General features: G+C 39.7%; 1 protein-coding gene across 4 annotated transcripts in view; it reads left to right on the plus strand.

Annotated features, from left to right (window-relative positions):
• ntrk3b (neurotrophic tyrosine kinase, receptor, type 3b) overlaps positions 1 to 16,852 on the plus strand; it is a 204,416-nt gene that overhangs the window by 83,258 nt on the left and 104,306 nt on the right. For all 4 annotated transcript variants that reach the window (XM_069690324.1, XM_069690327.1, XM_069690325.1 and 1 more), the window contains exon 4: positions 2,059 to 2,127. In XM_069690324.1, the coding sequence (XP_069546425.1) occupies positions 2,059 to 2,127 (69 nt within the window). The remainder of the gene's footprint in view (positions 1 to 2,058; positions 2,128 to 16,852) is intronic.

Raw genomic sequence — 16,852 nt, forward strand, 5'->3', positions numbered from 1 at the left:
ACACACACACACACACACACACACACTGTGATACTGAATTCAGTGAATAATGCACATAAATAGAAAATGTTAAAACTAGATACTATAATTGGATTTTTAGTTCTGATTTATATTACTATACAATGTAACATACTTCAATTTATATATGATGATTACAATTTCCTCATCCCTTATACCACAATTTATTGAAATGTTGATCCTTGTATTATTTTGAATTTCAATAGCACATTTGCTTGGGACATTTTTTTGTATTGCTGTGTTGTGTTTGTTTTTCAAATATCCTGGTGCTTCCATTTAAACACAGTACATGTGTTGTATCCTGCATCATTTCTTTAGTGTGGCTGGAGAGATGAGTCCTGACTGCCCTCATAGATGTTGTCGGCTCTGATTGTGAGTTCAAATGAACAATAACGCACAAAGTGGGTGAGCCATTATGTGAGTGTTGAGGTGAAGCCACAGCCGTCTGCATCAAATACAACAAATAATCAGATAGAACGTGGCCTCTTTCATTTTTTTCCTTCATAATGTAATGGAGTACTTTGCTGCTATTCGGACTGGAAATAAGGTTTGATGTTGCACAGTGCTCAATGCCAAACTGCTGTGTTAATGCTCTCACAGAGATGTTGTTTTATTTGATAAATGTATACACAGATGCCTGATGTTTATATTTAAACTGATTCCCGGTTTTGGTCAAATCACTTGTGCGTCTGTGGCTATTTGCTATTGAATTTAGCGGTTTCCTGAGCTGGAGGGGTTCCTTAAGTCAATTGAATTATTTGACTTGAAAGCGGTCAACTTTCTTTTATTGAGTTGGCTGAGCCCTGAAGCTCCACACAGCCAGGCCTATTCCCTTTCCTTTGTCAATAGTACTTTGCCTTATTTTCAGCCATTAACACAGGCCTTTGCATCAAGTTTACCATTAGCGTGTTTTGTTTTATTTGACTAAGATTTAGTTTAGTAGCTTCATTTGCAGAAATAACAGAAGCTATTTAGACACCTTCACTATTTGTAACTTTCATTTTTTTAATGTTCAATTAATAAACCTGTTATTTATCCCTTTACTCTTCTGTCAATAAGTAATTACAACTTGAAAACATGCTTTTAGATATTTTTGCCAATTTATTGGAAATACAAAAAAAACTGAAATATCTTATTTACAAAAGTATTCCGACATTTTGTTGCGTCTCAGGTGCATCCTCTGCTTAAATAATCCTACAAATGTAGCTAGAATTTGACTGGTATCAACCTGTGGAAAACTGATTAAATACTGACTATATGACAGCACAGATGCTCTGGTCTGAGGAGACCAAAAAAATGACCTCTTTGGGCAGAAATGCCAAGGTTGGAAAAATGAATGCAGCTCCAGTGTGAAGTGACCTGAGACTTCACAGCTATGCACAATAACAGGGTGGCTTCGGGACAAGTCTCTGACTGTCCTTAAGTTGCCTTGTTAAAGCCCAGACTTAAACCCCACAGAACATCTGTGAAGAGGCCTGAAGATAACAGTTTACAGAAGCATCCCATCCAATGTGACAGAGATTGAGAGGATCTGTCAGTAGGTATGGGATAAACTGTCCAAATCCAGGTGTGTAAAGCCTGTAAGGACTTATCCATGTAGACCCAAAGCTGTAACAAATTTAATTAAAGGCCTGAGTACTTTTGTAAATGAGAAATTTCAGTTTTTGAATTTTGAGAAATATACAAACAAATTCTAAAAACATATTAAACCTTGTACGGAAATGCCATTTGTTTTCCATTAAAAGTTAAATACATAATAATACAGAGTGCAAAAAGTGAAAAGTTTCTCAAGAAGGAGTACATCACAAGAAAACCCAAAGATAGAAAATATCATTTCAGCCCGAAGGAGGAGAAAGAAAATGTCAAAGTGACCTCACAGAAAGGTTTGCTAATGGTTTCCTGAAACTAGGGGACATCAGCACCAGAAGTGAGGAAATGGCACAAAAGCAGACATGGCATGACATCAAGCCACAGACCTAAAATAATTCACCTAAAATAATCCAATTTAACATCCCCTTTGTTTCTCTCTTTCCTCTGCAGAAACTTGTCGAAGAATCCTCTCACCACTCTGTCATGGCAGCTCTTCCAGCACCTCCAACTCTCCGAGCTGTAAGTCCCGTCTGATCTGTCTTGCTGCCTTTTGTTTGTATTTTATTACAGCACTTTATCATCGCTCCCTGCGCACTATCAGCCTCAAAACAAATTATCTTCACCAGATGCCATTATAATTCCTGTCTTTGTTGTACAAAACCTCTAATTTGTCTACGTACATGTTAGAGACCGAACCTATAGGCACTGTGATCTTATGAGTCATTTGTTGACTTAATTAACGTGCACAAAGGAAATGTAATGGTCTGGTAGGAGGAGGGAGTCTGACCCTATTTTCTTGTTTGTTATGAATATTTTAGCGATCATTGTGTATATAAAATGAGTTTGCTCTTTCACCACCGGGGAGAACATTGCAATGCCGACCCGCTTGTAATTTACACATCATTACGCCTGTCAGCGCTGTCCATCATATGAACCTTCGCTGCGCTCCAAGCACGGCTGCTGCTCGTATGCGCCTCCTGGCATATAAAGCTGAGGTATAGCAGGATGCGATACCAGACTATTTCAAGCAGGCCTCCTTATTGTGCTATTTTCAGAGGTAGAAGCGGGGCAGGTCCTCGGAGAGCACGGCACAATGCTGATCTGGGGTAGACCTGCTGCCGTTCACCGCGCAGCAGAGCGGAGGGAAAGCCCTGCTCACATTCACGCTGTCATTTTACACTTTGGACACTTATCTTAAAACTTCTCTGTTGCACTCGCAGGACCCACGGACACTAAATTTCAGTTCAAACACTAAAGAAACGCTTTTATTCATTCTGTGTAGGAAGCAGCTCGCACCAGACCCCATACCAGAGCTGCACAAGTGTCATCTCACTGCGGGCCCTCATCAGAGGCAGATGGGCCTCTGAATCCCTCTTTGTGCCTGTTATTGGGTTGTGAATTCACTGCAATGTAGAAGTTCTGTACTTTTTGTTGTCCCACCAGCTGTCCAGTTCTGCTTCGACTGTGGCATTTGGCTTCTCTCATTACTGCTGAGTGAGTGTCTGAGCTGTGCAACCCATAGTTCCATATCTACAATCATATATTTATTAAAAAATGGTAGAAGGATTCAATTTCTTAAATTCACAATATCACGAATCTGTATCATAGTGTCAAATTTAGCTTTCCAATCTCAATGCCCTAAAACATCTAATCTGAGGTCCCACGTGAACAGCTTTTTCTGTATTTCTGTTTTTCTCTGCCAAACAACACCAACACTATCCTAATGAAATATATTTATTTGAGTGTTTAACTTTGATTGTGTTATTTAAGTGTATATTTATGTTCTAAAGCAGGGGTCTTCAACGTTTTTCAGGCCAAGGACCCCCAAACTGATAGAGAGATGGAGCAGGGACCCCTACTATATATATATTGTGTAAATGTTATATTAAACTGGCAGAGTGCAGGAGGATTGGAGGGACAGGTCCAGGCTAGTCTCGCGCTGTGAGTGAACCGGTGCCCAGCTTGAGAGAGCTCCTGTGTGTAGCTGAATGTGTGCATTTCTGTCTGAAAGATAACATCTTCTGCCTCCATTTATCCATTCTCTACAATATGTTGGATTCATGTTAATGTGTATTTAAAGACATTTAAATTTGTGGGGGAAAAAAATTTGAAAAAAAGAAAGAAAAATTGTCTAATCAACTAAAAATTCCACGGACCCACTGCAGTACCTTGTTAAAGACCTCTGTTCTAAAGAAATCTTCAAGAACCCAAGACCAAGTTCTCAGCAGCTTCAAGTAAACACAACAGTATGCAGAATAGCTGTTCACAGAAGGTCACAGATTGTAAAACTATTGGTTTATTGTATATAATCTGCAGGAATGATGCTGGAGTCAGTCAGCACGCAGTGACTATAACTACTTTATATACTGTGCTGTAGTTTAATTTGTATTAATGTGTCCAATATAGGCTTTTAAAACACATTTTATATGAAAAATATTCATCTGCAAAGTAACTAATAACCAGAGCTGCCAAATTCATAATTAGATAATATTATTGCAATTTGAAAAAAAAACCAAGTAATTATGTATTTAAAGATTAGGCAAAACAAATAAAAAGTGAAAAAAACCCTCAAAAACTAAAACAAAATGATAGAAAACTAGTACCTCAAAACTGTTTTTAACATTTACAGTGCAGCTCTAATTTCAGCTCTGCACAGGGAAGACTAGATCAGGGCCTTTTTGTTTGTTTAGACACTAAAACGATTTGTGTAAGTCAAGAGTTAAAGTCCTTCTCCTCTCAAAAATCTGTCTCTCCTCTTGTTCCTTCAGTTGAGTGGAGTTGAGGCCTCTGGCATTAAACTCTGCACATACTGTACATCATTGTGTGCAGTGAAGCTAATTCATCTGCTGAAGGGGGAAAGTTTCTCTGTGCTCAATGAAAACCTGATTTTAAGGGGCAGACCTATGGCCAGGATCTGTGACATCATAAGTAGCTTGGAAACCAATATATTCACAAGTGTGATATGAAAACCTCCAGTGCACAAACACTGAGAGTGGACTTCACAATGAAGTAGGAGATGTTTTGTGTCCAAAAGTTTAACTTTAAAAATGAAATATTGAGGAAGAAGGAGTAGATATAATTTTAAGGATTTTTTTTTTTACAGGATTTTTTGGGACAAACCACAAATTATTACTCAGTAATACTAAAGTAGGATTTACATCCTAAAGCATGTCTGAGGGGGAACTTTAAATGACCTGAATTTACAGTCTAAAGCATGTGCAACAAACTAAAATAGCCAGCTCCGATCCTTCTTCATCCAAATCACCGTTACGGCTCACAGGGCATGATTTGCTGTGATGTGCAATCCTATTTCTTCTTAAGCAACCATTTGAGATGCGTACAAATGATATCTTTGTTGTCCTACATGAAAAGCAGGGCCAGGGTGATGCCTGTGCTTCCTGCTGAATGCTGATGAGGAGTGAGGGTTTATGTCTATTCCATTTGGTGTGTTTGGTTAAGAAGTGTCAGCCGGAGTGGCGTGGCGGCACAGACATAGGCCGGGTGGTTATGCAAGAAGGAAGCCATGTGGAATCAAGCCTCGCTAAGTGGAAATGAGTCACTCTATCATGGGCAGAGTTGGTGACGTGGTCCTGACAACATTACTCTCTTCACCGTGTCTACGTGCTTAGCCAAAACGATATTAGCTCAGAAAGTGCCAATCATTCAATCACGCCAAATGAAGCATGATCAGCGGGCAGCTATTGCCTTTAATTATGAGAATAATACACAAAGCGGTATCAGTGATAAGTGCCCACCCGTGCTGCTCAACCACACCGATATTATGTAAATAGAAGAAGATCAAACCAGCTGAAATAATTTCCGTTTCATGTGATGAAAGGAGATCATGGCCTTTTGCCATGTCGGTGTCGTTAAACCGTGTTATCTCAGTCACTCTAGGCTCTGTTATTGTAATTGTATTTCAGTGTTTTAACAATGAAAGAGAAGCAATTTCAAAGCTGTAACACAACAGTGACAGTGACCTGCGTTGCATATGAAATATACACGTTAAATAAAAGCTAGAATTACACTGTGGGTCCTTTACAAGCTTTAAAATAACAATGTCCTCATTTATTAATTCATTGTATGTTATGTTTCTCTAGTTGCTCGCACAGGTTTTAGTGACAAGGGTAAAAACAAAAAAACAAGAGGAGAAAATGGTGTGTCCACTGTGGCACATAAAAATTAAAATTTATAAAAAAAAAAAATTAAAAAAAGAGGTAGTCAATATGGATCAAACATGAAGAAGGTGATACAAGTGATAAAAGTACCGACGCCTGACTGAAATCTCTGTTAAACAGCACAGCCTCATCAAAGCAGCTCTGATTTGCAGAGTTTGGAATAACACGCTACTTTCCTGCTTTCAACTGCTCCTTTACACATAATTAATTGGTTGTAAAACATGTTTGACGCAATAAACAGAGTTTTGTAACATATAAAGAGTTGTTAATTCATCTACTTCAACGTGAAGACAGGACTCTTTTGTTCAACTCAAACAGCCTCCGACTCTGCTTTCAGGTGAAGCTTTCTGTGGTTCGGAAGACTCAAATCCTGCACCTTATTCACCGATGATAAGCCTGCATGATGAGGCAACATTTAAAAGTGAAGGGGGGGAAATTAGTTGCAATCAGTCAGTGTACTTCAGCTCTGTTTTTTCCTTATCTGGCGCCCCTTATCGTACCCAGTAAAGTGTAACTCCAAAACAGTTGCTTTGTTTTGCAGGTTGGTTGCACAGATATTTCACACTCCCTGCAATATCTTAATATCAGTAACAGTGGCAATACTATCTGGGAAATCTCAATAATCTCAAGTCTTTTGTGGCTCGTGCGAATGGCTCCAACATCACATTGAAGCAGCACAATAGGCATCTGCTGTGTGCTGCCTCTGGGTGAGACACAGATAATCGGCTCTGCCTCTTTGTCTGCGTGCCCTTTAGCCGGAGGGCCGCGGCTACAGCAGTGTGGTGCGCAGCCCGGCCAATCGCAAGCCAGAGGAAGGCAGCAGGGCGAAGGAGGCGGCTAAATGCTAAATAAGCTGCCGCAGCTTCCAGGGTGATGTTATTGGAGATTATTTGCAGCAGAGTTAGCGGCAGGCACTCATGCTGCCAGTCCTTGAGGAAGCTCATTCTGTCTGGCCCATGAATTTTTTTTTTTTAAAAACAGGAAAATATTCTTCTTCTTTAGCAACTGACGTGATGTGCCGGAGGCAGTGTGCATCCCCAATCCTTTTATTCTGTTAGCGCCTCTTTAATCCCGGCTCTCTGGGAAGCAGCGACCGACGCAAAGTCAAACATTTACGCCTCTCACTGCAAAATGGATTTTTCTTTAAATGTGTGTGAAATATGAATGGATCAAACCCGTAATCTTCTGATATGACTGCCAGTGGATTAGCTGAATTAAACGTTACATTTCCAAGAGCTGCATGACAGGTAAATTAGTATAGTTTAACCTTCACTTTATTAAGGCCCAGCTGCACTCAGGGCAGACTCTTAGTGAAATACATGACATTTACATGGACACTTTAAAAACACCAAAATGTGGTCAAAAAAAAGACTGGACTGACCTTAAAGGTCCCATAATTTATAAATCCAAATTTCTGTTTTGATAAAGCAGGTCTAAGTGCTATTTGAAAACTGTGAAAGTATCAACACATTCAGTCCACAGAAAAATGCACACAGCTTGTAGGAAGAAACTGTGCCATTTAAATTTGTGATGTCACAAACTCCCGCCTATATCATATGTCCACCCTCAGAACATTCTACCATCCAACCTTTTATGTGGAAGACAAAACTAAGTGGTCACTTTGTCAAAGGAAGGTTGTAGTTGGCCTGTGTGTGTGACTCAGAAAAGAGTCAGCCAATCAGAAGAGAGGGTCACTGATATCAGATTAGTTTCGACTTTATTAATCCCACGGTGGGAAAATGTTGTCGTCACAGCTGCATGTACACAGTATGGACAAATTTACAAATACATATGAAATAAACAAAATAAGATAGACAAAACATTATTATTTTAGAAAAAAATAGACTATATACACAAAAATAAATAAAATAAAATAAAATAAAGATAAATAAATACAGCTTGGACGATGAATGCGAAGTGACAGGGGCTGTGGAATGAAATGACCAGTGTAACATTATTTTATTGTGGTGTTGAAAAGTCTGACTGTTGTCAGAACATACGACCTGCGGTAGCGCTCCTTCCTGCACTGAGGGTGCAGCAGTCTGACACTGAAGGAAGCTGCTTAAAGCTCCTACAGTCTCATGGAGGGGGTGAGAGGTGTTGTTCATGATTGATGTCAGCTTGGCTAACATCCTCCTCCCACCCACCTCCTCTATGGAGTCCAGGGGACAGTCCAGGACAGAGCTGGCCCTCTTGACCAGCTTGTTTATTCTCCTCCTGTCCCTCTCTGTACCTGCTCAGCCCCAGCAGACCACTGCATAAAAGATGGCCGACACCACCACAGAGTCATAAAATGTCCTCAGCAGAGTCCTGCAGACTCCGAAGGACCTCGGTCTTCTCAGCAGATGGAGTCGACTCTGGCCGTTCTTGAAGAGGACACTCGTGTTGTCCGACGGGTCCAGTTTATTGTTGAGGTGAACACCCGGGAATTTACAAGTGTTCACAATGGGCCTGAAAGACGCAGACACAAAACAGCCGGTTCCTGGTAGAGCTCCAAGAAATGTAAAAGTATATAGAGATGGTTTTTGGTACTTAAAACCACAAAAATGTCAACACTGCAAATAAAACCCCAGTAAAGTGATGATAGGGACCTTTAATGAAGTCACCATCTTCAACTCAAACTGCTCTGTAGAATCTATTTAGGGGGAAGACAACTTTGCTTGTTAGCATGATTTTGTGAAAGCATCCACAGGGGCAAATGGAAAATACAAGTCTTTCCCCATTATATCTTGGCACTCTGTATTGGTGGAGGAGGAAGAGACTTTAGAATAAAAACACTATAAACACTATAGATTGCACCCAATGATGATTATGAGCTCCTGGTAGCCACTTAAGGTGATTTGATCTCTAATTCTTTGCAGAACAGTTGGTTAACCCTATGCTGTATGATCACATAGCAAACAGTGCAAACAAGCCTACCAAAATCTGTGTGTGTCTACACATGTACAATAATTACAGCATTTTAAATTAAAGCATTAGTTGTCTACATGAATGCGTAAACTGACAGCTCAACCACCTGTACATAACTTGAACATGTTTTAGAAACATGGCTTTTAGAAAACTTGACATCAGAAACTGCAGACAGACACATCTCTGCTGCAATGTGATGTTTACTGGAGCCAAATCAGCACGGGAAGACCTGCACACATCCTACGAATAGTCTGTTATACTCAGCTCCTGGAAGTAACTGCTATTAAGTCACTTTGAATTCAACTATCTGATGAATTCACACTTGCTTTTCTATTATAGGAAGTTGCCTCAGCAGACATAGATACAAAATATCCAAGATGGATACCAAAATGAATGAAAACAGATGAGTGGTGTGGCAGGAAACAATGTCCACTTTACACTTGCTATATGGCAACCGAGCAACCTATTTTTGTGAGCTTATCTGGTGAAAAAAGTACAAAAAAGATCTGGGTTTTGGGGGTCAGTAACGTACAATTAGCTCATCTGTATCTTGGTATTTAATAGTTACACTAAACACAGTTATATTATGCCAAAATATGCTGTGAGAAGAACGGTCAAAAATCAAATTGATCAAGCAAAAACCAGTGATGTAAAAGCTATCCATTAAAAACAAGGGGAAATGAAGGCGCATGAAAGGCTACACATATCATCCATCCCAAATGTACATTATATACACACATTACGCACCTCTTAAAAAAACCTGTCTCCTAACAATAACTTCTAAAAGTGAGTGAAGAGCCTCTGCTGAATTCTGAAAAAAAAAATTGCCTGAAGCTCCTGCTCACTTTGTCCATTTTTGCCACCTGCAGCCTTCCCCGACCTGACTCGGGTGTCCCCTCTCTCCTCCATGATTGCAGTGCAGGTGGTGCTGTCGATAAGCCAAAATCAGGTCTGGCTCTTCGGACAAATTATGCCACAGTGGTTTCGAAAAAGTCAGGCAGTGAGAGAATCCCAAGGAACACTGACTGACCAAATTGCTGCGACCTTACAGAAAAAAGCAAAGAGGGGAGAAAACAGTGATTTATTTATACGCTGCGCGCCACTTTATCCATGACATAAGCAGAAGATGCAGCGTGAGAGTGATGGCGGCCGTCCAGCAACAACCGCGACTGTGGTGAAGCAATGATACACATTTAGTCTGGTGTGGCAAAAGCAGCTGTTTGCAAATTCAGCTGGATCAGGGGGAAATGCTTATGTTGTAAATCTGACATTGGTTCAGTTGGCTCTCAATTTGTTCCACAATCCTCCCCCATGATTGATTTACACTGTTCTTTGTCAAAACTCAGATCTGTCCAACTCCTGCTGCACAATTAAAACTGAGAATAATTACTGACAGAGCTCGAGCAGCAGTGCGGCAGTGATGTGAGACCAGTTCATGCTGCATCTGTTGACTGAACGCCGTTGCCTTTGAGAAGATGTCTGTTTGTCAATCACTCGCTTCAAGACCCTACAATCCAATCTGATGGCATGACAGCTCGATTATCTCTTTTCCATGCTATAATAATAATGGTAATAATGACAAGCCGCACTGTTTGATTGACAAGTGATCTATGGAAAGTGCAGTGCAGAAAAACAAAAGCAACGAGTCTTCTGCATCTAGACAGAAAAGACTAGAATTTAAAAAATAAGGGAATAAAATACAAAAGTAAAATAAAAAAGCATAGAAAATACAGTACCTGTCAAACGTTCCATTCTTGCATATATATATATATTCAGTTTACACGGAAAAGTTGAAATTCATAATAATTTTTGAAATGATGGGTTTAAGTTTCCCACAGAAGTAAAATAAAATGTGTATTGGCTGACAATGAGCAGATCAGCTGTTTTCAGTTCTAGCATCACCTAAACTAACAACTTAGTTCATAATTAATTATTTTTGAAGATGTTAATAATCAAAAGTATCTAATAAACTGTAATTCTTGCTGAGGAAGTTAAAAATGGAAATTCTCCAATTAGAGAAGGGCATTTCAGGCTATTAGAATATTTGAAAATGGTGTCCCATTTCTAGCTCCAAACTGTATTGTCTCAAGTATAAAATTAAAAATGTCCATGAAGTCAGGTGCCCCTCTATCTGCTTCCTGGGAGACATAGTCACAATCAACCTGAACAAGAAAAGCAGTAGATTACTCCTCGTACCTTGAACTATCACAAAGAAAACTATCCTCATGGACTGGAATCAAGAAATAACATACATATTACATTATAGTATACAGTATAGTAACTGGTAATTAATAGTAACCATTTTTACAACTTAAATATACCGTACACACACAGACACGCAAATGTTTGTTTCACTATCCCTGCTGTGATTCTCCATTGATGTAATGCATTCCCTAGCCCTTTACCAACCCATAACCTAACCCCAACCCATATCATAACCCCAACCCATACCCTAACCCCAACCCATATCATAACCCCATCCCATACCCTAACCCCAACCCATACCCTAACCCCAACCCATATCATAACCCCAACCCATACCCTAACCCTAAACCCATACCCTAACCCCAACCCATACCCTAACCCCAACCCATATCATAACCCCATCCCATACCCTAACCCCAACCCATACCCTAACCCCAACTCATACCCTAACCCTCAACCCATATCATAACCCCAACCCATACCTTGACCCCAACCCATACCCTAACCCTAAACACATATCATAACCCCAACCCATACCCTAACCCTAAACCCATATCATAACCCCAACCCCAACCCTAACCCTAACCCCAACCCCAACCCATCCCATACCCTAACCCATACCCTAACCCCAACCCAGATCATAACCCCAACCCATACCCTAACCCCAACCCATCCCATACCCTAACCCATACCCTAACCCCAACCCAGATCATAACCCCATCCCATACCCTAACTCCAACCCATACCCTAACCCCAACCCATATCATAACCCTAATTTGAACCCCAAACTATTTCTAATGTTAACCCTAAAACCAAGTCATAACCCACAGATTACACTCTAAAGCCACGGAGACCATCCTAAATGTCCTCACAATGTGTGTAGAAAGACATGCACACACACACATACACACACAGACATACCAGATCAATACAATATCTGACTTGTATATATTCTGCTGTTTTCTACACAGAAAAAAAAGTATAAAATTGAAAATGGGCCAGTTCATCCAGTACAACATATGAAGCTAAAATAACTTAAAACGATCAACTTAAATGCATCATTACATCCAGCCGTGCACTTTCAGCTTTACAATTGCACATAATAGCTGTGTTTTTAGCTTGTCTTGTCACAAGACATTTTGCTTGAATAACCTTGATTTCAGTTGGAAGGCCATTTAAACACATGTTGTGTGAGTTAACATGAATAAAAGATGGAGGTTTTAATTTCTAAAGGCCCACTTGTGCACCATTAAAATATTTCTGGTGAAACTTGCATTTGAATTTGAAAGCCACAATTAGAAAATGGCTGTTAGGTGAAGAGGTTTAATCAGCAGTCAGATGATAGATATTTGTGGGATAATTTTGTTTTAAATGAATATACATTAACACGTGAATGGTTTAGTAATAAAGTAAGTTAAAAAAGTGTGGTTTGCAGAGCACTTAGAAATGCATTACACGTTTCTGCTGAATTCTCACAAAGCCAGGTGTGCAGCATGCAGTCAAACCCAGGAGCAGTGGCACTGTGGTAAAAAATAAGCCAAATAAGACAATTTATTAAACACAGGATTTAAAAAGCTAAAATAATTCCTGACAACAGTATAAGGAGAGGAAGAAGCAATGCATTCAAGCTGAGATCAAAGCGCACGAGCAACAATGCGGTATACGGTTTATCATTGCTTGTGATCCACGGCTCCTCAGCCACAGCACCTGTGTGTACATTTCCCAGAAAAACAGCCTCCGGTGGTGATCATTACCTCTCCTCTAGAGTAGCGGGGTGGATCGTTAGCCAGCTTCAAGAAAACACCATGCTGTTAGCTCTCTGTATCTGGGGTCATGCTGCTGTTTGCTTTTGTTCTTTTCGAAGTGTAATCTGCTCTCCTTCAGACATTTATCAACTTCCAGCTGTCAGTTTGCTTTCTTTTTTCTTTCGTTGTCTTATTGCTTTTTTAGATGGTAGCGCTGTAAATTCATAACCGTGTTACTGTCCTGCAAAGGCTGGCTGCACTTTGGAAACATAGGGTTGCTGCCGGCTTATTTAAGTGAGATATGCTACATTTCTTTTGAAGATATTTCCTGTATCTGTACAGGTGCTGATCAGCTCTGCCCAGAGGAATAGTGGGTAATGTATGGAGGTGATGGTTCTTATTAATAATGACCATAATTACAGTATGGGGGGGAGGCTGGGGGGTGGAGAGCCTGAGCTGCCCTGCTCTGGTGAGCTTTGATCCCTGGTGGTTCAACTTGCTCAGCGTTAAATGAAAACCTTTAACCTTGAAATTCTCCTCCGCACCATCATGCAGGGAACTACCTGTCTTTTGGAAAACGTTTCCTGGAAATAAATTTGAACTCTGATCTGTATTACAGGGAAAATAGACACAATTCTGTTACTGTAGTTAATGTTCGAGTTGAGTGTAGAGTTGTTGATTTAAAAGTAATTTGCTTGAAATAAATACTCCATTTAAACACAAAATCATACACAAATGTAGATCAAGAACTACCCAAAGAAATGAAATACAATTTTATTTTATTTTATTTTAGTCATATTTATTTGTTTCTTATCCTAATTTGAGGATAGATACATGTTCTGCCAGAGATGACCCGAAAAACACAATAAAACGTATCTGCAGGGGTAAAATATATCTTTGAACTTCCATTTTATTGCCGTCATTTACATTTTCTTAATTCATTTATTTTATTTTCAGCTTGAAGTAATCATAAGAAAAGAAAAAAAACTAAAAGTGCATTGATAATGGTAAAAATCTTCAAACTCAATGTTTGTAGTAGTTATTAAAATCTATTCCTTTTAAAAGTTCCCCACGGTTTGCTTGTTTTTCAGTTACCTCCACCAGGGAGGTTATGGAAAAACTACATGCACAATGTTCATCAAACTGGGTGGCAGGTGTATGGGCCAAGGATTTTTGGAGCAGCACTTTTCTTAATATTGGGAGATAGTACATTTGGCCTACCAAATGTCCTACGTCTTAAAAGTCTTATCTTAATCTTAAAAGTATGTTTAAAATATAGGAAAAGTAAGTAGAGTTTAATAGGAGAAAAACATTGGCCATATTACAATCCACATTCATTCACCAATAATCCTCTGGAATACTCATGTATTGCCAATGTTTTTCTTGGTTATTGACTTTTATTTAATGATTTTTGAACACTTTCTTTTGGTAGTTTTTAAGAAATTGCTTTTATTTTTGTGTGTATTTTTAATGTAGAGCAGATTTGGCTGCTAGCTGGTAAAGCTGATGTATAATTAAAGCTGAGATGAGATCCTTGTGAACATTAAGCTTTTCGTAGGAACTGTTTTAAATAACAAGCTGCCATGTTCATGATTTTAATACAGCCTAAGAATGGAGTATTTGCACATATGTACATGATAATGAATGGTACGTGAAAAATGTTCAGTTAATAACTACCAAATAAATGTGCAGCTGAGATGTGCACAAGCATATTTTGACATGATTGGCGAAGTTTTGGAAATACATGCAGACATATGTAATGGTTGCTGCAAGATATTTGCACATCAGAAAAAAGTAGAGGTCAATTCTCTGAGTGTCCTTCAAGTTTTAACTTGAAAAATTCACCCTCAAGGAAAAAAGCCTGACGTTAATGTCCTGAAATCCATACATAAAATTCAGCAACCAGGACACAATATTTTAACATATTTTCATTTCACTTTTTTTTTTTATAATTTAATTGGCTTTGGGAATAAGGTTTGGATTGCTATAAAAATATTTAAAATAGTGCCAACGGTGACAGCAATCAGAACACATCTGTACAAAATAACCACTGATGAGCAAGGGAAGGAAAGGGGAGGAAAAGGAAGTTCCTAAAGGAGCAGGGTGGGGGCAGTCTTTCAGTGAAGAAGCTGACACACAGTGAGTGTGTAAAGGCTCTGCTCTAACTACACTTTCACATCCAGTGAGCACCTGATAATAAGCGAGATCCACCTGTGGGAATCTATTCTCATTACTTTATACAGTGTGCTGGACGTAGCCGATACATTATTCATGCTTTCTGCAATATCTTATTGACCTCTGTCAAGGACATTTGGACAGACATTCATCTTGACAAAATTGGCCAATCACAGCCTCCAAATTGGACATATGCAAAATGCAGAGGTGGCGTACAGTGTTGAATAATGCGGTTCCTCTCTGCACAGCACTGTGAGTGAAATGACTGCACAGTGGAGCCTAATGATATATGTCTGCCACTAATGCAGCCTGAGACTGATATCCCGAACACTGCTTTGACCTTTGAGCTCCTCCCTTGTGAAAGCTGCGTTGCCACTTTTCATTGTTTTTGTTCTGGTTGGCCGATTTGAATTAAATCCAACTATGAGAAAACATAAAACATCCATCTGTTGTTTGGGCAGTCACCATCATTGGATATATAATTTTATGATTGATTTTTGGGAATTCTGTTGTTATTTTTGTTATTGTGAAGTTGTTACTTATTAGGCTGAAAATGTTGCTTTTGCTTCAGTTGAAGGCTTTTATTTTTCTTCTGCTCTTATTGAAGGTTGGCTGAAGTGCATGTTACCTCTAAAGAGTAGAACTGAAGGTTTTCCTATGATTTTAAAATAATATCTCACTGGGATATGTTTAACTCTTGCCTGCCGTAAAGGCATTTTGTTTTTGAATAGAACCCAATTCCAACTAAATAACCTCAAAATGGTTCATTCAGATTTCCTCTTGTTTTTCTTCAGCATGTGTTGCTAATTTGTTGCTATTTTTGAAGAAAAGGCACTGGCAACGATACAGATCCAGTACATCATTGTTTTAACACCACGGTTATCTTTGCCCACGTTGGTTAATGAAGACACTTTCAACTCCTCTGCTTTCTTCACACGTTCTGCCACAAATTTTGCCACATGACTCAAAGGCAGGCTGCTGAAAGTATTGAAAGGAACCGCTGCAGATAAAAAGTTAATCCAGTTCTTCTACCGCAATACAAGGGCCAATCAAAAAGTTCTGAGACTCTTCCTGTTGTGTGTGAACGGTGCACAGTGATGCACATGGAGCAGAGGGAAGTTATAACCTTTGTGAATACGTGTTCCAAGTCACATTGCTTGATCACCATCAGCACCTGATCTACACGTTTCTGGGATCACTGTAATGTGTGTATTTGCAATGTTACATAGGACCTTGAGCAGAGAGTGCAAATCAAATTTTGTGCAAGAATTGTGGGGAACAGCGAGAGGTCACATGGAGCCACATCTTGGAAGCAGGTGTGATGGGGAGTGCTGACTGTGCTCTGGTTGGCGAGGATGTGGCGTGTTTTCAATGCGCTGAGCGGGCACGTTGTCATGTTGGAGGACCGAAGTCTCATGGCGCCACAGTCCAGATTGTTTATTTAAAATGTTTTCCCTCAGACGTCTCAGAACGTCACAGTAGAACTCAGTGTTGACAGTTTCATCCTGGGGACGGATTCACAGTGCACCACCTACTGAATGTAAACAACCCACCTGCATACATTCCTGACCTGATGCGCCTTCCTCAATCTTGGTGATGTTTTTTCCCTCTCAAAACTCAAATACCTCTTAAAACAACCAGGCTGGTTGCTTCGTGACTGTAGATTTTCTGAAGCATTTCAAGGGTCTTTATTCCAGATTTCCTGAGTTTTGATGTGTGCTCAAGTCCATTTTGAAATTGCACGTACCGGGGGTCACAAAACCGCTTGTACCTCAGGTGCTGATGTTGACCAACTGACGTAACTTGGAATACTTCATCATGAAGTTTATAGCTTCCCTCTGCTTTCTGCTCTGTGCCTGACAACGGCATACATGTCGTTGTCAGGCACAACAGGAGCAATCTCTGAACTTTCTGAATGCACCTCAAATTGCCATTTGAATGTCCTGTTGTCACTGCTACAGTTGCATGTTAGTGTAAGAGGACATCTATGTTTCAGTGAATTACATTTGATGTTCCTCAGTATGTATTAGG

This window comes from Brachyistius frenatus, unplaced genomic scaffold (genome assembly GCF_029030835.1).
Source record: "Brachyistius frenatus isolate BFR_SWC_R1_liver_20210118 unplaced genomic scaffold, ASM2903083v1 Contig_9, whole genome shotgun sequence".
In the NCBI taxonomy this organism is placed as follows: domain Eukaryota; kingdom Metazoa; phylum Chordata; class Actinopteri; family Embiotocidae; genus Brachyistius; species Brachyistius frenatus.